General features: G+C 40.7%; 3 protein-coding genes across 11 annotated transcripts; all 3 read left to right on the top strand.

Moving 5' to 3' along the window:
- On the top strand, window positions 1-2,538 carry si:dkey-34l15.1 (thiosulfate:glutathione sulfurtransferase). 2 transcript variants are annotated; one of them, XM_040120177.1, is made up of 4 exons: window positions 1-105; window positions 1,511-1,639; window positions 1,970-2,132; window positions 2,292-2,538. In XM_040120177.1, exons 1-4 carry the CDS (start codon window positions 93-95, stop codon window positions 2,344-2,346), a joined length of 360 nt encoding a protein of 119 aa, XP_039976111.1. In that variant the 5' UTR covers window positions 1-92; the 3' UTR covers window positions 2,347-2,538. The 2 variants fall into 2 exon arrangements, with proteins under 2 accessions (XP_039976111.1, XP_039976110.1); XM_040120176.1 differs by lacking the exon at window positions 1-105 and adding an exon at window positions 175-606.
- Window positions 2,539-4,116: 1,578 nt separating this feature from the next.
- Window positions 4,117-13,003, top strand: zgc:195212 (DUF4554 domain-containing protein). 8 transcript variants are annotated; one of them, XM_040120019.1, is made up of 15 exons: window positions 4,117-4,138; window positions 4,247-4,491; window positions 4,686-4,842; window positions 6,179-6,232; window positions 6,316-6,428; window positions 6,765-6,848; window positions 6,930-6,985; window positions 7,424-7,495; window positions 7,709-7,904; window positions 8,980-9,103; window positions 11,473-11,622; window positions 11,766-11,887; window positions 12,090-12,200; window positions 12,339-12,437; window positions 12,545-13,003. In XM_040120019.1, exons 2-15 carry the CDS (start codon window positions 4,471-4,473, stop codon window positions 12,590-12,592), a joined length of 1,407 nt encoding a protein of 468 aa, XP_039975953.1. In that variant the 5' UTR covers window positions 4,117-4,138; window positions 4,247-4,470; the 3' UTR covers window positions 12,593-13,003. The 8 variants fall into 8 exon arrangements, with proteins under 8 accessions (XP_039975953.1, XP_039975954.1, XP_039975955.1 ...); XM_040120020.1 differs by having other exon boundaries at window positions 4,119-4,138; window positions 4,686-4,809; XM_040120021.1 differs by lacking the exon at window positions 6,179-6,232 and having other exon boundaries at window positions 4,119-4,138; window positions 4,686-4,809.
- A 369-nt stretch (window positions 13,004-13,372) lies between these two features.
- pola2 (polymerase (DNA directed), alpha 2) lies at window positions 13,373-20,045 on the top strand. The gene is made up of 18 exons (XM_040118974.1): window positions 13,373-13,783; window positions 14,415-14,539; window positions 14,737-14,825; window positions 14,950-15,007; window positions 15,164-15,273; window positions 15,706-15,905; window positions 16,053-16,141; window positions 16,527-16,679; window positions 17,164-17,226; window positions 17,382-17,433; window positions 17,652-17,770; window positions 17,992-18,030; window positions 18,298-18,371; window positions 18,472-18,580; window positions 18,747-18,853; window positions 19,141-19,197; window positions 19,287-19,413; window positions 19,617-20,045. The coding sequence occupies exons 1-18, from the start codon at window positions 13,699-13,701 to the stop codon at window positions 19,767-19,769; spliced, it is 1,809 nt and encodes a 602-aa protein (XP_039974908.1). The 5' UTR covers window positions 13,373-13,698; the 3' UTR covers window positions 19,770-20,045.
- The last annotated feature ends 2,199 nt before the right edge of the window (window positions 20,046-22,244 follow it).

Genomic DNA, 22,244 nt, shown 5'->3' with positions numbered 1-22,244 from the left:
GCCCCGCCCTCCCCTGGTCTCTAAGCCAATTACTTGTCACCAACCAATGTGACGGAGAAGGTACCGTTCACACACCACCTTAAATAAGCGGAATGGCGAACACAGGTGGGTCTTTTTCACTTCACTCACTGAGAGAGAAGTAATTTGGCTAGTTTATCTGAATTTGTTAAGAATCATGGGTTGAGTTTCCGCAAACGTGTTATCTATCACTTGTTTATTTAATAATACAACAGTCGCGGTTAAAGTGGCGTATTGTAATTATCAGATTGTGTGAACAGTTGTGGTGTCTCTCGTTTTTGTCAACTATCTCGAGTCCGGATTTGACAAATAATTGAGGAAACAATTTGTGATTTTAAGAATATTGAGGTTCTCCTCGTTAATTATACAGGGGATTCAGATTCAGAGTGTCTCAGCAGGCAGTAGAAGTGTTAATAAGGTCAAATCAGAAGCTGTACCCTCAAGGAATGCAGCCTGGTTCCCCAAGCAAAAGACACACTTCACTGCTAATGTTTAGAGACGCACACACAATGGTACGCTGTCTGATAAGAGGAAGGTGTGTTTGCCCACATGAGAGAGCAATCTTCGGGAGAGGAATGCACCCTGAAGGTGGAGCTGATCCCAGACTTTTTTTTTTTTTTTTTTTTTAAATCAAAATCAGCATGTCATCCTGCAGTCAATCCAAAAAAAAAAGTGTAACTGAAAAGAGAGTGGTTTCTTCAACAGGACAATTATCCGAAGCAGACCTCAAAATTCACGATGAACTACTCTGGAGCTGAAGTTTTGATAGTCGATTCAATAGGGTGCCCAAACTTTTGCGCATGCCACAATTACTGTTTAATTTTTTCAATTTTTTTGAAATTCATGAAATAAAAAGTAATAGTGCTTTCGCATTTGAAGAAAGGCGGGCTCGTGTTTAATGTCTGTTTGCTGCAGGGGTTGAATTTATTACTTTTCATTTCAAACAATCCACAAAATATGTAATTTGCCCAGGGGTGCCCAGACTTACATGCAGCTGTAATTCCAAATCTGTGCACCTCACTGTGTTTAGCTCATTGTGATCATTTTTTATGTAAATTAAAATGAGGCTGGGATTGCTGTGCCACTAAAAACTGAGTCGGTAGCCCTCTGAGACTGGAAATGAATTTAACTGATCACGGAAACACTGCATTTTACAATACCACTGACAAGTAAAGGGTATTTAATGTGGAGCAGTCACGTCATGAGTGAAAACCTATGCACTTACCATTTGGTACATCCCCATTTATCAGGCCTTTTGCTTTTGACTCGCACCATAAAGCAGGTATCATGTTAGAGAGTTACGTATAACCCATCACATGATGCTTTTCTTTGAAAAGGATGATTTGTCATAAAATCTTGTGTCAGGCTGTTTTATCACTCGACGGCTAACCTGTGTTTTAAAAAAAGTGAATGGTGCAGTTTTATGGAAGTTTTCAACAATGGCTTCTCAAACTTTGCAAACCCTTTAATGTGTCTCCTCTTTCATTGCCAGACACCAAGGAAATCTCCTATGAAAATCTGAAAGCGCTTCTGGAAAAGAGCCAGGATCTCCTCCTGGTTGATGTCCGCACTAAAGAAGAAGTGGAGAAAGGACGTATTCCAGGATCTGTCCATGTTCCACGTGAGCTTCTTTTAAATTCTTTGACATGGAGGGAAAAAAAAGAATATCAGTTTAAATTGATACAGTATGTACCATTGTCTCATCCTGAAAGCTGAATTCCCCTTTTTTCCCCTCACTGTTACCACTTATCATACAAACCAAGACTAAAGTTTTCCTGCGTGTGTTGTTGTGTATACTTGCTAAAACTGTTGTAGTGTTGGATAAGCATCGGTGCACTGTTGTCTGGTTCTCCGGGTTCTGAATGTTTTTCAGTAGATGTGAATGTTTTATGTCCATCATCTGTTTAATCTTAAAAGGCTTTTGTCTCGTCCTCCCTCCCTGTTCGTTCAGTTGATACAGTAGAAGCTGCCTTTTCGATGGAGCCAGAAGAATTCTTGGCCAAGTACAGAGTAACCAAGCCACCGTTGGACACCCCAGAGCTGGTGTTTCACTGCCAAATGGGGAGGCGAGGGGGAGTCGCCACGGGCAGGGCCCACGAGCTCGGATACTTGAAGTAAATAAGTTACTGTTTACTATACATATTACATATTACACACACAGACCATCTTGCTTTTAACAGACAGTCTAAGTCTTCTACATTAATAGCCCTGACTATTTTAAGTAATTACATAATGATGACTCTTCTATTCTGTGCCTCTGTCTTGTCTTACAGTGCACGTAATTATGCTGGGGGATACAAGGAGTGGTCTGAGAGAGAGGGGAAGTGATTCATGTTGAAGGAAAGCCTCATGCATATTCATACAAAACAGCAACTGTGAAAGCTCGAAAGACAAAATAGAGAAGCATTTTGGTCTTTTATTTGTTACCTTTTGATGCTGTTTTGTTTTCATAGAGTGCGCCATTGTATTTAAAATGTATGAATGGATCCAAATAAAATGAATTATGTTATTCACTCAGAATTACCTATATTTTTGTGAATCGTTAGTTAAGTTTAGTTAAGTCACGCCATCGGTAATTTCTTCAAATTTGGGGCCGTTTAATGACATGAAGAGGAGTTTACCATCTACAGTAACACTTTACTTTAACTGCCCCTGTTTATCGTTCATAATCAGTATATAAACGTCATAAATGGTTTATATCACACTATAATATAGTTTCAAGTACATAAAAGGGTTTATTAATGTACAACTGTAGCTCCTCCTGTGGAAACTTATGAGTGTAGGCTGCTGTTTATCATCAAAGGAGAAGTTACAGTTATGAAATACTGTACATTAATAAACACTTTAAAAATATCCTTATATCTGCTTATAAGTACATTATAGTGTTTCATAAAACATTTATTACCTGTTTATGTACTGCTTATATATGCAAAACAGGGTTACCCAAAGCAAAGTGTTAACTCAATATATAATATAAGTATATTAAATATAAAAATATAAAATGTGTAAAAGTGATTGATGGAGCGCAGGATATTTTTGATTTTTTCACAGTCAAGGTTTTTTGACCCGGTGGACATTGTAAGACATTCTGGTGTGCAAGACTGTATAATCTTAAAAGTTGCCCGTTTTCTAGACAAAAAAAAGTAAAAAATAAATAAATAGACTTGTTTTAGTATTCTCCGTCAAGTTAAATACCCGGCAGTGTAGACAAGGCTCTGAAACAACACTTAAACCATAATGTACTGAGATAAGATTTACAGAAAATATAACTGGCCAATTGAATGAATAAGTTAAGTTGTTTTTTTTTTTGTTTTCTTTTAAATGCTCAGAAACATTTACAGAGTTTGGCTGGTTTTGCTGGGGACTCGTGAACTCTGATTTGCAAAGTCCTGGCTAATTACAATGATCAAGTTAAGGTCATTTACTCCTAATTTATAGACTACCCATTTAAATTTCCTTGCCCAGTACTGGAATGTAGCTAAGTCCCTTTACTCAAATGTACATAAGTGCAATGTTGAGTTACTTGTACTTTACCTCAGTATTTTCTTATCATGCCACTTTATACTACCCGAGGGAACTATTGTACTTTTTACTGCACTACATTTATCAGACAACTTTAGTTACTAAAAAATATTTTTGCATTAAAAAAACCTATCAAGAGTTTATAGAATATGGCACTTTGTTATAAATTAAACTACCAAACAGTATATAATAGTAGAGCTGAAATGATTAGTTTACTGAAAGACAGGTAATTGGCAATTACTCTGATAATTTTTCATGTTAAAATGTTAAACAAATGTGCGGATTAACTGGTTTTCTTTGGAATAATTTCTATTCAGTATTTATTTTGAAGTTTGGACTATTTGTTGGAAAAAGGGAGCATTGTGAGTCACTTTGGCACTGGTAATAATGACGGCATTTCCCGCTATTTTCGTTTTTTTAATTTTTTTTTTTTTTTTTCAAACAACACAATTAATTAATCAAGAAATTAATCAACAGATTATTCCACAAAGGAAAATAATCAGTAGTTGCAGCCTTACATAAAATAGGGCTTGCATCATTGGATTGTATCATAGTAATTTAACGATACAACCCTCACAGGGGCCATTTTCTGCATTGAGTATGCTACAGTTCTTTTACTTCTTGATTATACTCTTATTTAAATGACACTTTACTTTCAATGCAAGAATTTTACTTGTAATTGAGTTGTTTTTGTGTTTTTTTACAGTGTGGTAGTGGTACACCTATTGTTTTCAGAACTTCATCCCAAACCGTCCTTGCTTCATTTGTAAGGTGTTTACAGTGGATTCACAGATTTAGTAACACTGCCAGCTGTGATACAGGGTTTCGCAGGGATTTTAAGTGAAGATCATATTTAGTCGAGTAAACCAGAGGGGAACATACACAAATCCGAAAAGGCGGATTCAGCGCTTTTGTGTCGGTAAACTGAAAATGCTCCGAGAAATACAGCAGGTAATGGCTTGAATTAGACCAATTCTACCTAGAAACACGTGTAAAATTGTTGTTTTAGTAGGCAGTGAAACGCGGTTCTTGGTTGTGTATAATACACAGACCGGCCATATCGGGTTTGAAGCTAACTAGCGTAACATATGTAGCGTTAGCATGCTAAGCCAGGCGTTTGTGTCTTTGCTGAATTACCACCTCAGGTGTTGAGGCTGGTCATGCTAATGGGGAAGCAACGACGACAGCGTGGTTTGAAGGCTGCGGGGGGGCTTTTGGTGCTTCTGTGGACCGAAACCAGAGCGTCTGTTCAAAGTCTGAACTGCACCGGTAAGCCTCAGCTCTTCACCACGTTCTTACAAGGTGAGCTGCCCCCCCCCCCCCCCCTCCAGGATAAAACGACCAGCGGACGGCGGGGTATCCCATGGTGTCAGGTAGAAATATCTATCAAATGTGTACGAGCGGAGCAAGTTTATTCCGACAGGGAAGAAGCTACGTATTTGACTACCACTATTTTTTTTTTTTTTTTTTTTTTAAATTGGGTAAATATCTCTCTTGGGTGGAAAAAGGCACCCAAACACCGATACACCGAGTTGCCTTATTTTAAAGCAGATTTAGAGAGTACTACCAGTACGTAGACATTTCTTACTGGCAAAAAGCCAGTGTAACGTTTCAACGCCTTGTGGAATAAGTCCCATTATAAATTGGTTCAGTGTCTAATGTGGTGCACAGCAGTCAGCAGTGAGGTTCAACCATGTTAGACTTTCCTTTTAGCATTGATCAGTGTGAGCGCTGTGTTTCTTCAAAGCATTCAACTTTTGAGTATTTTATTGCATTTAAGATAAAAACGGATTTATAAAACCATTTGTTTTGGGATTGCATCTGCGGTCAGATGCATTTTTTTCCCCCCATCAGTAAGTTTGTGCCAACAGTTACCGCATCTTATTTAATACTCATTCCGGAAAAAGTGACTCATTTTGGCACATTTATGCTTTGTGTTGCGCTCGACGACTTGAAATGTAATTGATTAAGTTATCCACACGCATTCGTTTTTGGTTGATTTAAGTACTGTTGAGCCTGTTTTTGCCTCAGAAAAACAACATTAGCATGTACGACTGCCACCTATTTAAGTTTAGTTTGATACACAAATCAGATTTTTATTACATGGTACAAGGTCATATTTATTTACATTTACATAAGCCTTGTAAATACATTATTACCTATTGCAAATCAATGAAAGATTATGTTTTGTTTGGATTCAAACTATAAAAGGGAAATCATCAGCTTTTGTCAGGGGCCAAATATTTTTGTTGGTGGGCCGGAGTTGGCCCACGGGCCTCTGTTTGCCTATCATCGGTGTACACCTCAGGTAAAAAATTAGCCAGGTATGGAGAAGACACATGTCTATCAGATGCTTAATTTCAGAGAAATCTGACAAAAAAAAAACCGACATGATTAATTGGTCACTTTGAGGCATGAGTACATATTTATTTGTACTGATAAGGCCTGTACTGTGGGAAATAGTTGAAGATTGGATGGAAACTTGAGATCTGACATTAACTCCATCCCCCAAATTGTAAAGAAAATTAACAGGAAAGTGACTGCTACCAGCAGCTGTTCGGACCAGATAAAACAAATACGTTTGGCTTACGGTAACAAACTACACGGTGCTGAAAAAGCTTACCCATTTGTTGTGCAGTTGCAGCTGCTGGGCCCTGGTGCACGGGGATTAAAAAAAAAGCACTCCAACCTGGTATGTACGCACACCCAACATATGCACACATTTTCATCTTTTGTATACTATATAACCTCTTTTTGCTACATTCGTCCTCACAGATTTAAAGGAGAGTATGTTTCCCTGTGCTTGGTCATGTCCCGAGCCTGACCCTGAGGAGCTGTGTGCCTTCACTGATCTGTATGGTTCCCTCAGATTACTCCTTTCCTTTCAGGTAAAAACAACGGTGATCGTTCACCAGCGTCTTATTGGCCTGAATAATAACTACGGATGTTATCGGCTGAGCATTGTCTTAACCTTTTTAAGCACTATAGGAACTTATTAGTCTAAGATTGTCCTAAGAAACAGAATCTGTGTGGGATCACTTTACTGGTCTTCATAACTGGACTGATATTACCCTTATATAAATAAATGAAGCTACATAAGACTGAAATTGAACCAAAAATTTATATTTATAAGTATTTTTCCTTTCAAATGTCATTAGTGATAGATGATCACAGTGAGGCTGTGAGTGACACGTTCTATCTGCTTATCTCTTTGCACTGTACAGATGAAAGATGCAAGACTTTTCAGTCCAGAGTGGCAATCTCATATAGAGGAATTCCTACGCATATTCAACTTGGCTAATGCAGGGGTATGAAAGGATCTGTCTACTTATCCACAGTCATATGTGAAGGTAGTTAGCAAAAAGGGTTTTTTTTTTTTTTTTTCACAGATTAAAATCCACCTCAAATTCAAATTCAACAAGCAGACCCTCCACCAAGAATTCAGGTATGACTGCAACAATGCAGGCAAATGTTGAAGCTTTGTAGAGAGCCTGTCTTATGTTCAATGATCTCAAAATAGAGTGGGTTAATTCAATTGTGTCTTTATATTAAATTCATATGTGACATATGCTATATTCAGTGACTTATGCAGTCACTGAGCATTACACAGTATTTAGCTATTTTGTTTTATTAAGTGATTTAAAAATATTATAGAAAAAATTAGCCTCACACACACAGACTGAATTAGAGTAGGTCAAATTTTAATAGTGGCTTGCAACATTTGTGGCTTTGGGAGTTCCATCATAATAACGACCACAAAGACAAGAACTCACTACTCCAGTTAATCCCAACGGGTATAGGGTAGGTCATAAATTTAAATTAGCAATGGGAATGTCAGCCTCTGTTTTTATGAAGTACTAACATTGTGTTCATATTCTTGCAGAGTGAAAATCAAAAGTAAAGTTACACAGGCAGCCAACCCACCACTGATCTTGGATGTCACCTGTAATACACTGTCAGTAATGCTTTTTATATTAATTAAATTTATAGTTGTTTGTGTGGATCAATGTTGTCTTACTTTTAGGAGGAAAATTACAGATGTGTAATGAAAACAAGTTGTTTTTATCCTCATTTATCCATGTTACAACGACATGTCAGAAATACTGCTGTACATTCTGTATGCGTGCTTTTGTCTGCAGAAAATGATTCTCTCTCCTTGGGTTCAAAGGCCTCCAGAGTGTGTGAAGAAAGGATGCTGGTGTCAGGGAGGACACCCGGTCCTTGGAGCCAGGTTGCCGCTCAGTATCCCACCACAAGTCATGGATCAGGGCCTTTACGGGGAGCTCAGCATCCAGCCTGTCACACTCCTTAGCCCTTGTGTGCTGCAGTACCCCAATCTGGCAACCCAGCTCACTGACATACAAATATCCTTTACTGATTTTCTCATAATTCTGGTTGTGATCGCCAGGAACAGAATCTTTAGGCGTAGTTGTATTCAGTGTCCAATATAGTGGCCCCTGGATTGTGTCTCTGCTTTTTGCAGATGGCTGTGGTTCAGCTTGCCTCCTAAGACTCCAGTGCACACTGGGTCCTTTTGCAGCTGAGTGTGACAACAGGGCTTAGGGCCAGCGCCCTTGTCCTCTGCCAGAGAACAGTGGATTGCTCCCTTTGGATTCAGAGTGAGTTACTGCCCCAAGAGAAGTCAAGTATTATGGGATCTCAATTTTTTTCATGAGTGAGGGTCAGGGTTGGGTTATGCTTAGAAAGAACTACTTTGTCAGAAATGTTGTCCAACCTTGTTGGAAACATTGTAGTTGTTGTGAACAGCCAAACACAAAGGCACGGTGAAAAGCTTGCTGCCATAGAGAAAGGGGAGATGCTGTATTGTTTTAAATATGGGGATTACTGTGCACATTTTCAGACAGTCTCTCCTGGAAGACATTCACAGCGTTGCACATGGTCAGTTACACTGAAAGTGCCACAGATTGTTGTATACTTTTTACCTCCACACAGCAGTCAGAATGTGAGTTTAAGAAAGTTACAGAAATGAACGGACACAGCCCCCCCCCTCCAGTCCGACATAAGAAAGTTGTTGAGGGGTGGCAGAGCATGCTGGCAGCTTTAGATGGAGTGTGATATCAACAGGCGGATTGGTGCTATAATGTGGCAGTAATGTGGACATTGTAACCGACGGTCATAGTGAAGAGGGAGCTTCACCTTTTAGGCCCAGCTCTTTTACGGCCCGATCTACGTTTCAGCCCTCATTTAGGGTCATAGGCTTTGGGTAATGAGACCAAGAGACTGGAATCACGATACCAACAATCAAAATGAATTTACTTCGCAGGACGGCTCACCTCACTGACAGAAAGGGTGAAACGTGAGGAGCTCAGGCATCTGGTGGGAACTCAGAGTAGAACCACTGCTCCTTCGCGTTGACTCAGTGGACTTGGTTTGAGCATCTGATTAGGATTAGTCTTCCTTGACTCCACATGTGTTTAGGTGTTGGTCTACAGCCACAGTAATGTTCCCGTTACAGGCCCCTCGACCTTCTTCCGGGACCTCCCTGTTCATCTGGACCGTCAAGAACTGAGCCTGCATCGCCTTCACTGCTCCTCCTTCAAAGGTAAACAGAAATCCCTGATGGGAATGAGGATACATTTAAGGTTTTTTTTTGCCAGAAGAACTGTTTGGGCCAGTTTTCCTGGACAGGGTATGAGTTGAACTTGGAGTAGGTCAGAAGTGTGGGACTGTTAATCCTGCCTTACGCATACAGAAGTAATTTAAAACTTAAAATTTGGAATATTTACTTCCTGACTATGATGTGTGAGTTGAATAAGACTTATTTCAACCACCTGTGTTTAATTGTGAGTGGCGCGGAGTTGCTTTATATAAACCCTGATGAATCACAAAAAGCCCATAATTTGAATCAGAGGACCAAAACAAGGCCAAACAATGGAAGTAGTAAAAAACAAGAACACACACAAAACACAGTAACAAAAACCTTAAAGTGACAGCTCTTGAAGAGAACGGACTACAAGCTTTCCTTTTTTGTGATAACATTGCAAGTCTGGAATCCAGCAGTGAAATGATTGTCACTGCATTTTAAAAACCTGTCTCCTGTGAATTATTTTCATATGCAAATAATATGGACAAGTGGTGCATGTTGATTGAAAACATTTGTTTCTGAAAACTCAGCAGAATGTTGTTATGTGGAATTTTGGGTGGAGACAAGGTTTACCATGTGTTTGGCTTTGACACTGGAGGCTCTGGTTCCCATCCTGTTTTATGCTAGATATAAGTGTTAAATGTGTCATATTTGACTTAGACCATTTTCTTTCCCTGACCTTAACTAATTGGCTGTGGTTGCCAAAACTTAAATTATACCATCATCATGCCTTAGTTAGAATAAGGCCTTTGTTAAAATAAAACATTGTAAATGTTGAACGTGCATTTAGCTAAATGCTCACGTCAGCATGACTACATCGCCACAGTGACAATGCTAACATGCTGATGTTTAGCAGGTATAATGTTAAACATCTTCACCATCTTAGGTTAGCGTGCAAACATTTGTTAATTAGCACTAAACACAAAGTACAGTTTTGGATTATGGGAATGTGTGGAGTTTTGCAGGTGTTTGGTCATAAAGCAAAGTATTGCACAAATCGAAATTTTGACTTGATGGTGTTGAATGAAAAGCCAAGGATATAAACATTCATCCTGCAGGGGACATGAATGTGTGTACCAAACTTTGTGGCAATCCATCAAATAGTTGTCAAGAAATGTCATTAAAAACCAAATATTAAACTAGAGGAAAAGTCAGAACCACCAATGTCACTGGGATTCATCCCCTGGGGAACATTAATGAGATATTACTCTCAGAACCACAAATGTGAATGGGGAAAGAGGAAAAGATGGGGATCACCAAAACCATAAGTCTAAACATGGATAGACGATTATTTAAACTCTGGAGAAGGATGAATGAACGGACACAATTTCATGGAAATTCATCTAATCGTTGTTGAGATATTTCGGTCTGGAAAGAGGTCCAAAGTGGTGGACCAGCCAACCGACAGACCAGCGCCACTAGCATGGCAAAAAAGTAAACCAGGCTGCATTATATTTTTCCCAAAATGTATTTTTCTTATGCAAACTGGTTTCATTTATTAAATGTGAGTCACCAAGTCAATAAATGCCTTGCAGGTGAATAGTCTTAACTAAAATAATCCAAATAATCTATGTGTATCCAGACAATAGTCAGCATATCTGAATTAAAACCGTCTTTATTCCTCAATTTGAGCATTCATTTAGTCCTGGAGTAACACAAGATTTTCTTTCAGGTAGTCAGTTAAGTAAGGAGTCGGATTACTCAATCATGTTTGAGATAGCTGATTTGGGTTAAACTGATTTACTGTAAGGAGACACTTCAGTTTGGAAACTAAGCTTAATCATTGCTAAATAATCACTGTCTGGCACAGACAATAGGATACAACATAGTACAGCAGTCATGGGTAGTAAAGTCATATTACAATAAATCTAAAACATGGCTGTGATTTCTTAGAAACTGCTGTTTTGTAATAAGTTTTTTCCGTTTTAGATTACACATTACATCAGAACCACAAGCAAAACCACGGGTCTAGATGAATTACGAGTAGCTTAGTCATTCACTAGATGCAATATGAAAAAAAAGCCAGTCTCTGGCTGTTAGAGAGAAGATACTCTCTCACAAACACTTTTATCAGTGAAGTATGGTTTACTCTGGCATGAAACTATTAAAACTAGAACTTTAAAATCAGCCATTATAACAACTACCTGCCCAACCCAAAGGTGTGTTTTCCATTTGTTGTGATTGTACCAGTGTGCCTTCAACCAGTGAAGACTTACAGTGTTTTTTACTGTTAAAATCATCACAGATATTTTCACTAATAATCATGTTTTCCTTCCATCTCCTCCTCATGATCTGTTTTGCAAAAAAATGTTTTAACATCCTCGCAGATCTTGTGCTTGGTGGTGGCACTGTGTACAAAGTAGAGCAAGAAAACAGGGAGGAAGAATCAAGTCTTCCCACAGTGCAGCAGAGTCTCCTGCTTTTCCTCTTCCTGCAGCACAGTGACCCCTTCACCTCCCAGCTCTCTGATGTTATGGGTGAGAGACAACTGCATCATGTAGAATCACAAAACACCGGGCCGTACATAGCTTCTCTTCATTTGTTCTACTACAGCTGAATACAAGAATAAGTTAGTGTTGCAGCTACAGAGGTAACTGGGATGTCCGTGATTCTCTCACAGCTACAGAGGCATTGATAGAGCACAACCTGGAGGATGTTCTGAGCAACAACAGACATGCAGTCACAACAGCCCTGCAGACTGAGCTACAGAACACACTGAAAGCCCAAAATCGCAGAAGAAAGGCAAGTCTGAGAAAGACATACACACAGTAACTACCCTACTATTTTTATATAGTGGTAGGTGGAATAATTATTTGACTAATTGATTGACAGAAAATTAGTCAGCATTACATTTTGACATTTTATAGATCAAATAAATAATAAAATCAGGTATTTATTGGCGCCCTAATATTGTGTGTTTGGCTGTTGTGTGTGATATTAAAAGGACCAAGAGAAGCTCCGTTCAGCTGTAAATGTGATTCTCAGCTCATCCATCAGTATCGTGAGCTGCAGCACTAACATGGACTTCAGAAATGCCTGTCTGAACAGCATGAAGGTGTGAAAAAAATGAATTTTATTTTCACTTTCAAATGTCATGATGAAAGACACCACACAAGTATGTTAGCAGCTACGCTGTAAATACACATATTCGAGTCGATCATGTGACAGAAGTCATAATGTATGTGTTTTTCAGGTGCGTGACACTCATGAACTATCGGCCTCCCTCTGTGAATCTCTGAGGAGGGTGACATCATGGAAATTCACCCCGAGGGGCAGGTGCTACCCTGCTCAGGTGATTTGGATGTTCACTGACACCAACCAGTTCCTATAGCAGTGCTTCGTTACTGTTAGACATCTGATTTTGTAACATAGTCTAAGGCCATGTCATTGCCTCCACAGATGGAAGAACATTATGAGAGTGATGGCCCCACCAGAAGAGAAATCTGAGACTGTTTGTGTTTGTCTTGAAGGAGTTTTGTTCTGTTTGAAGCCTGTGGAAGCAGTTAACACTGGAATTAATATTCATGGAGTTTAAAGCGTGGTAGCGGTGCATGTTGTACATTTGCTGGTGATAGAAATAGCTATTTATTTCACCTTTAATTTTAAAAGTACATTGTTGTTATTGCAGTCTGTGTGTTAAAACAGATGTGATCGTTGTTTACACAGTTATAAGATAGAAAATGTTCCAGAAGAGATCTATATTGGGGCTGCAACTAATGAATATTTTCATTATTGATTATTCTGCTGAATATTTTAGCAATTCATTGATTGGTCTACAAAACATCAAAAAACAGTGATAAATGCCTGTGACAATATGCCGTCATTAAATGTCTGGTTTGGTTCAGTTAACACTCTAAAACCCATTCAATCACTCTATCTATCTATCTATCTATCTATCTATCTATCTATCTATCTATCTATCTATCTATATATATATATATATATATATATATATATATATATAATGTATTTCTGATCTTTCTATTATGTACCCCTAAATAAGCAATATTGAACAATGACATGAACATCTGTAATGTGTACATCTCACTGATACTGTAAGGTTGAATTATATAGCTCTGTAGTTCATGCTATTGTTTGTAGTTAGACTGGGAAAACCACACTGTTTATAAAAAAAAAAAAAAAAAAACCCGTACATCCCAGATGGCTAAAACTGAATAAACATTCTCACAGTGACCAGTAGACGGCTGCACAGGCTTTTATTTTGGTAGCACCGCTAACCTCCGCTTGTTATTGTTTTGGGATGTGAAGTAATATCCGCCCGCCAACACCGACGGAGCCTTTTTCGCGGTAAAATGAAATGTGCCTCCACCGTTGATCGGATTTATTCGGAGCTCTCGCATCTCCCACCAAACTAAACGGGGGCCAACGGCCGCCAACGGCCGCGGTTTCGTATTTAGCAATCGCGCCGTTGAGAGAGTCGGCTCGTCGGCGTTGTTATGAGCTGAGCGCAAGGCCGACGTTACGCCGGACCTTATGACGTCCGATCTCCTCCATAGTCGAGACATAATCTGGGACATATACAGGATAAAACAATGGCGCTAGTAAGCGCAGAAAGCCTCAAGTCAGAGCTGGGTACGTTCGACGTACCCTGCCAAGATGAGTCGGTCCTCGACAAGAGTAAGTAGCCGCCGCCTGCTCGTTTCGACGTCGTTATGCATGTCCTGCCAGTACTACGGCCGTCCAACGGCGTGCAACGTTATGTGATCGCAATGCTACTTTTTTTTTTTTTGTAGTTCGTTGTGATGTTTAGTCTCATCTGCTGTCGAGTTGTAATCTATCGAAAATTACAGTCTGTTTATGTTATTTATGACTCTGGCTGTATCTTTGTGCTCGTGGTCTCGTGCTGCAGAATGAACTCGGGACCGGGCAGACGCCTCCCTGATGGTGTTAAGTGATGGATGAGAATCTAAACACCCGAAGTGCTTAAAACCTTGGCACAGTCGTGTGTATTAATTGTAAAAAAAAAAAAAAAACATCGTCATGTGCCACACGTCCCGCAGCGTCTGCTCGTCGTTCATATTCTCAATGTAAATGGGCTTATATCAGACTGGAAAGGCAGACGTCAGGGAGAAAAAAAAAATAAAACCTCACTCAGCTCAGCGGTAATTCTCATCCTCCGATTTGCAGTAATATTTTTCAGTCGGCGTTGTAATGTCGTATTCGTGGTGCCTCAGGTGTATTTGCAGCTTCCTTTCCCTTGACCTGCTCCCCTTCCTCTCCCCCCCCATGTCTCTCTTCTGCCCCTCAGTGGTGGAGCAGTGTATTTGTGCCAGGATACAGGCCCCCGAGATGGTGCTGGAGTGGGTGGCCTACAGCACCACAAAAAATGGCTTAAAACTCACCATGGAAACCCTGGAGCAATTTGAACACGAGGTGACAGGCTGACTGTTTATATTTGCCAAGTAACCACATTTTTTTTTTTTTTTTTTTTTTTTTTTTCCTGACCCAAACCTTTTTGTGTGGGTGTGGAATGGTTGGAACTCTTCTCTCCACTGCCGGTTCATTCACTGCCCTCACCATGAGTTAGGACCCTGTCTGTATTTACGGTGTGAGTCTGTCTGTCTTTGCAGGTGTTGAGCAAGAGGAATAAATCCAAACAAGGCTTCAGAAAGGAAGAAACTCATAGCAGAACCAGAGACATCCACTCACTGCAGGAATTGTATCCTTCACAGTAAACTCTCAGAACAAAAACACGCCTGAATATCCTTCTGAATTTACCCGTTGTCTGTGGTGAGCGTCTCCGTCATCCAATCGTGTTACAGACCTTGACCTCATTTGCTCAGAATCAAAGCTGAGGAAGAGGAAGACAATCTACTAGATTCCTACTCTACTCCTGCGAAGGTATATTTTGACAACAGAACTTTTATCCTATTTATTCGCTGGCTGTCCATACGCTGACTCTGAGCCCGCCTACGTTTTCTGTACATAGGAATTTTAAAAGATCTCGCTGACTTTGTGTGCTCTGCTCTGGCCCCTGTTTGTTTACGTCTTGTGCAGGGTTCTCAGAAGCGAGCACTGACCACTCCTGAACACCCTCATTCAAAGAGGAGTGCAGCTCTGCTGGCCAGCCCGGGTCTGCTGCTGTCTCCTAGCAGCTTCTCTCCCAGGTATTGAGCAGTGCGGACCAACAGTCAGTGAGTGAGCTGTTGGAAAACAGCTAAATCCCCACAGACACGTTGTGCCTCCTGGCTTTGATATCATTATTATCATCATTAATATTATTTTGTTCTTTATTTCACATTTATAGTAAACTTTATATAAATCACTTTTCAAAACAGATCCTCAAAAATTAAATAAGCACGACTTGTATATTAGTCATAAGAGGCCAAAAAAGTAGCTTAAAGTAGTAGTTAATGGGACCCTTTTTGTTCAAATGAATGTTCAGGCTTATTTCATAATTTGTTTTGAGAGTATAATCTTGGAGCCATGACACAGAGAGAAAACTAAAATATTTTAACCATTAGACTGAATCACTTGATACAATGGACATTTGTTGCACGATGACCAGTCTCTGCCCTTCCTTCCATCTCTCTCTGCAGCGCAACTCCCTCACAGAAGTACAGCCAGCGAGGAGGGAAAGGGGAGGTGGTGGTTACATTTAGGGCTGTGCAGGGCACCCGCTGGGTGGGCAGGAAGGCTCGGGGTGCCGGCGTCCAGCTGGAGCTGCTGGAAGGTCCCGAAGGCTCCCTCCGCTGCAGCTACAAGTACATGTTCCAGAGGATGCGAGATGTTCGAAACGGTATGTAGCCGTACAGACTTATTCGGGGGTTGTCAGTCTCAGACATATTGACGTTAATTGTAACTAAAAAATCCTGATCCGATAGATGAAGGCAGCAGAAATGACTGGAGCCTGTAATACAGATTTTTGCATCTCTCTCTTCCCCAGTGTTGTCAGAGAAGATAGAGGAGCTTGGAGAAGGCCTCAGGTCTCACTTTAGCCTCGAAGAGTTCTCTCCTGTTTCTCTGCCCGCGCAGGTACAGAGGTGTTACTGTTGTGGAAAACCTGTAAAATTCTGAAAGCTTAAACCTACGGTTTCCAAAGGCTTTGAATAGATGCGTTATGTGTTGATATGACATCCAACATTGGAATGAGCTATTGATTCATTTGACATTGGATTCAGGCAAATTAGCTAAGTCATGAATGTGAATATTCCCATACATAATAAAACTGTTGTAGAAATGTCTCAGTACGGGAATCAAATTTGCCTCGACTGCGTATTATTTGTAGCAGCCAGGCTTTTATCGTGTAATCCACATTTGTTATTTTTGCTGACTAAAATGGACACAGCTCAGTAATATCTTTTGTATATTGATTACCTGACTGCTCTGCTTGCTGTGTTTTCTATCTCTCCACCTGTAGGACAGCATAACAGTGTTGGGACAGGTGTGCTGCGACAGTAACGGCAAACTGAACGCACAGTCGGTTCTGTTGGAGGCGGGACCGGAGCAAGGTGGTCAGCAAGTACCTGTTGATGTGTCAGAGCTCAAACAGTACTCCCTGTTTCCTGGTCAGGTAGGCAGAAGGACACTTGTTGGTTTGACAGATCGAGATGCAAATGGGTCAGCTGTGAAAGTCTTTTTAGCTGTATTAAGAAATATTATTGAATCCCATGTCTCTGCTCTAATACTCCACTAAGAAATGCACCCAGCTCCGCAGCTCTATGCCACTATTATATGCTTTCTGTCATATATTCTACCAGTGGGCGTCACTAGACTAGAGTGCACACACACACTGTAATGAAATGATGAACGCACACAGAGTGGTGGTATCTCCTTTGCCTGTGCACTGAGGTTTGTGTGCAGCAGGTTATATAACCACCGAGAGTAAGAGAGCATGCCAAGGACCCCGGCTGGAGACTGGCCCGGCGTCTGACCGAGAACTCTCACAAAACGAACCGTTCCCGCATAGGAATCCATAACTGCCCGCCTGCCGTGCAGGAAGCGTTTAATGCATCTTGGAGCACAGATTCATCCCCGTGTGTGTCCTCTTTTCATAGGTGGTAGTGATGGAGGGGATGAACACAACAGGAAGAAAACTGATGGCTTCCAACCTCTATGAGGTCAGCTACAAGTTAATGAACGCTGACACACAGAGAGAGTCAAAGATACACATTTACAACAACAAATGTTGTTTCAAAATCAAAATGAGGTGGTTCCAGTGGGGCCTGTCTTTGGATCTTCTGTTAATGGTCTTGTTTTTTTTATTGTTTTTTAGGGTGTCCCTCTTCCTTTCTACACTTCTGAGATGAAAATGGAGATGGATGAAGGTAAGGAGCGATGTTGGCTCATACCCTGCATCCTGTTACTGACTTCTTTAAGCTCAAAATGTTCTCCGGCGATTAAATGAAGACCATGTTCACGCAGAGAACTCTCACCCACAAAAGGAAGGCATGGCTTTGCAGTCGGCTTTTGTCAAAGTTAGTTTTCCTACTTTGTCTCTTTCACATCCGTGAAGACACACTCATCATCTCGTGCAATTTTGCAGAGCCGATGAATGTACTGGTGGCCTGCGGACCGTACACCACTTCTGATACCCTGACCTTTGACCCTCTGCTGGACCTAATCAGTGTCATTGTCAGGGATCGTCCTGATGTCTGCTTGCTGGTATAGTAACTTTGGTTTTTTTTTTGTTTTTTGTTTAGATTTTGACACATCAAAAAAAAAAAAAAAACACACACATTTCTTAAACAGACAGTCTCTGTGTGTGGCCAGATGCTCACAGTTGCTCAAAAAAAAACCCAAAATCAGGCAGTAGTTTACGGGCAAACAATACTCATATGACTCTGTTACATGTGTGTTTCCTAATTCTCCCTTCTTGTCTCCAGCTGGGCCCGTTTGTGGATTCCAAACATGAACAAATTGAGGTAGGTTTAACAGTGGACATGATCAGTTGGTTTCCCTATCCCACAATACCGTCTTCTCTTTGAAAGCATAGTTTGCGTTTCTAAAAAAAAAAATTGAACCTTCATATCCAAAATCTAAACACAGAAATATACATTCCTATTGTCTTGTCCAACATACACATTGCTCTCCTAATCACTCTTTTGAGCTTTTAGTTGGGATTAAAGTTTGTTTTGTTTGTTGTTTTTTTTTGATGAATATATGTGACCATCTCTCTGTTTCTCCAACAGAAAGCACAGGTGACTGAGACGTTTGAGGCCATTTTCTCAAGATGTATCGAAAGCATCGTGGATGGCACCAAAAGGTACGTCTCATATCTCCCCTGGCTCTTGATTCCACTAATGATGCTCCTGAGGATCCTAAAGGACTTTAATGAAGCTTCATGTTCCTTTTTTTTATTCCAGTGTTGGCTGTCGCCTGGTGTTTGTGCCCTCCCAGAGAGACGTCCACCACCATTTCATCTACCCGCAGCCTCCCTTCACCCTGCCAACCCTCAGCAAGGACCGGGCCCAGGTCAGACACACAAAGACCTGATTCTGGGATTCTATATGTAAACTAAAAACACTACTTGTTTTTAATTGCTTGCGGGTGCGCACGTGCAAAAGGCTTGTGAGCAGTCATAGCACGCATCACACTTCATGATCAGTCTCATGCAATGTTGCCTCTTCATACTATGCAGTGTGTCACCCTGGCCCCTGACCCCTGCACCCTGCTGATCGACGGTGTGACCTTCGGCTTGACGTCCACTGACATCCTGTTCCACATGAGCGCAGAGGAGATCAGCTGGTGAGGAAGACTGTGTGCGCAATTTGTAGTCTTCCCACACCTTCATCCAGCCATGGAGCCCAGTTAGAACTGAATTTGGGAGGAAAATGTGTCGTTTGTCTTTTTTTAGTTTAGTTTAGAATGTATCGCTTTATTCACACGAACAAACCTGCTCTTAGCCACATCGTCTTTCTAGTGGAATTTACCCAAATAAGAGAAGCTACAGTTTCAATGCAGCGCTAAATATATAAACAACTGCCGTCACTATACAGTTTTCTGTTTAAAAATGACATCGGTTTATGTTGCAGTGGCACTGGATCGGACCGATTTTCACGCATACTGAAACACATGCTGACCCAGAGGAGGTGGGATTCCTAAAAGAGTTCATTTGTTCTTTCTGTTTTTCGAGGATGCCCAGCGTTAATGACTCCTGTGTTTCTGTGTTAACATTAAGTTACTACCCGCTGTACCCGCCTGTGGAGGAGGTTAACATGGACTATGAGAAGTTTCAGAGCTTCGGTCAGATGCCGCTCACCCCTGACATTCTCATCGTCCCCTCTGAGCTGCGCTACTTCGTAAAGGTGCGGACCTCCCTGACATCAATATGTAGTCCACATTTTTTTTTAAATCATTATTCATTTACAGGAAGTGCAATGAAGGAACCGACATTCTTAGTGTGCTTATATTTTCAGACTGACACTAAATAACATCAGAAGAGCCTATTTATGTTTTTGTTGATTATTCAAATATGCCTTTTTAAAGCCTCATCTTCACCTTTCCTCAGGATGTGGTCGGCTGTGTTTGTGTCAATCCCGGACGGCTGACCAAAGGCCAGGTGGGTGGGACCTACGGCAGGCTGCTCATTCAGCGCAGCACTACGTCAGACAACGGGAAGAGAGTGAGCCCCTGTTTGGCTGCTCAGGTGGTGAAAATTTAACGGGAAGAAAGACTTTTTTTTTAAATTCTCACTGTCACCTCAAGTGACCAGACTTGGCCAGGACCAGTTTGATCTGATGTAAAATTTGTAAAACAAAGAAACAACTCTTGTACTGTTGAAATCATCTCGCCCATCGGTCTATTTTTATATGACAAACGTGTTGGGGTGTGCTGTACTCTGGGTGGTGGCGTCAGGACTTTGGTGGAATAGCAGTCGATCAAGATGCAGCAGAAATGATCTTTTTTTCAATAAATTATTGTCACCCTTTGTACCTTTTTTATTGTGTACTTTTTTTTCTTAATTCTACTTGAGAATGTTGTTATCCCCCCGTGGTTTGGGTTACATACAAACCAACAGTTAAAAATTGGGTTTGTCTCACATTCTGCTCCTTTCCTGTGCCAGAGCTGTATATCTGTTTCTGTGGTTCTGATTGGAAGACAAGGAAACCTACAAATTGTTGTCCAAAAATAAAATAAATATAATGTTCAATATGTAAGTAATGCAGTTTAATGTACTGGAGTTATTCCAAGTGAGTTGAATGGAAATTATGCAACATTTGGATATCCATCTCTAATAAAATGCCAAAAAACAAAATGAAAAAAACAGTGGGCATTATCTATGAGTCTTAAACAGACTGCTGTTTCACCTCCTTTTTCTGAATGTCTTAATAATATCCTAAATTCCAGGTGACTGAGGTGAGTTATTGTCCTTTTTTCCTCAGGTTTAAAACCAACACATTCTAGTCATAAAAGTGATCAAACTCATCAGAGTCACTTTGGGGATCTGTCTTTGTCGAACTGTCTGGCTCCACTTGAAAAATCTCCACGTTGTCACAAGTTGCTGGAAAAGAAATTGAAAGGAGGATCAGCATCTTCAACAAGTTTTTTTTTTTTTTTTTTTTGTATATCCACTTCCCCTTGTAATTGTAACGACTGACTGACACTGTACCTTTAGGTTTTTCATCAACTTTCAGGTCCTTTTCTCTGCAAATATATTGTTAAAAAGGTGTGAGACGCATATTTGCAGATGTGTTTTTTTGTTTTTGTTTTTTTTTAGCCATTAGAGAAGTAAAACTCTACTCACTCTTTTTTCTTTGTTTGTTCTGGAGGTACGAGGAGATTCTCAATATCGTCGTCCTCGCTAAACTCATTTGAGTCCTCATCTGAGGACCCTGTTTTACTCCCCTCCTTCTCATCATCGTCGTCTTCAGCTGCTTTCTCGGGATTAATGGTCGTCTTTCTCGGTCTGAAAACAGATCGTTGCATTAAGTTCAGGTTCAGTCATTTGCAGAGAAAATTGTGGAACTTCATTATCTTACCTGTTTTCTTGAGGTGAGACGATACTGTCCCCTGAATCTCTTTCCTCTTCTGGCTCTCCTGCTTCATCATTCCTCTGCTCCTCTTCCTCCTCACCCTCTCCCTCCTCCTCTTCATCCGACCCATCCTCATCCTCCCCTACTTTGTTCTCATCTCTTTCAAACTCATCCTCATCCACCTCTTCATCCTGAGAGGAGGCAGAACCCTGTTCTCTCTTGTCACCATCTTCATTCTTCAACCTATCTTCAGCATCTCCCTGATCCTCCAACTCATCCTCTGCTCCTGTCTCCTCTTCTTCCTCTGTTGTTTTCCTTTTGGCAGAAACCTCATCATCGTCTTCCTCTGCATTTCTCGCTTGCTCTTCATCTCTCTGACTGTTCTCTTTTTCCTCACCATCACCATCGTCTCCTTCCCCAAGATCTTTCTTATGGTCCTCTTCTTCCTCATCCTTTTCTTCTGCAATGCTTTCTTCAGCGCTACTGCTACTCTCCTTTTCTATTTCTGCAACTCCATTTTCAGTCTTTATACTAACACTCCCTGATTCCTCCTCTCTACAGCTGTCCGATTCGTCATCAGGACTTCGATTCCCTGAATTTTCACTCTTGGATTCCTCAGTCTGACTCCCTGTACCCTCACCAGTGGAGCGACTCTCTTCTTTGCTACTCCCAGAGTCATCTCCCTTGCCCCTGTTCCTTTCGTTTGCCACCTTCTCAATCCTTAGTGATCCAACAACAAGTCCCACAATCCTCCTCCTTGTCCTCCTGCTACTACTTGTGCTGCGTTTCTCTGATGAGGCATCGCTCTCTGAGCTGTGGCCCAGTGCGCCTCCAGCGATGACAATTGCACTGGAAGTCCTAGATGACCTTGAAAGAGGAATGAGCAAAAAAAGTATTGCAGAACAGAGTAAGATAAGATGGTGGAGGAAATATTTAGATCATTTACTTAAGCTAAAATATCAGTACAATACTATTTGGAAAAAATAATACTCCATTTCAAGTAAAAGTCCTGCATTTAAAGTAGAAATACAGAGGTAAAAGGCATAAAATGCACTCCAAGTACCAAAAGTACTCATAAAGCAGAATAGTCCCTGATAGTGTTATATTACTGTATTATTGGGTTATTGTTACTTAGTTAGAAAAAAACTATTTTCCAATACAGG

The sequence above is a fragment of the Xiphias gladius genome, chromosome 23, assembly GCF_016859285.1.
Source record: "Xiphias gladius isolate SHS-SW01 ecotype Sanya breed wild chromosome 23, ASM1685928v1, whole genome shotgun sequence".
NCBI lineage: Eukaryota > Metazoa > Chordata > Actinopteri > Istiophoriformes > Xiphiidae > Xiphias > Xiphias gladius.
The sequence above is the reverse complement of the archived record's forward strand: the minus strand, read 5'-3'. Positions and strand labels throughout refer to the sequence as shown.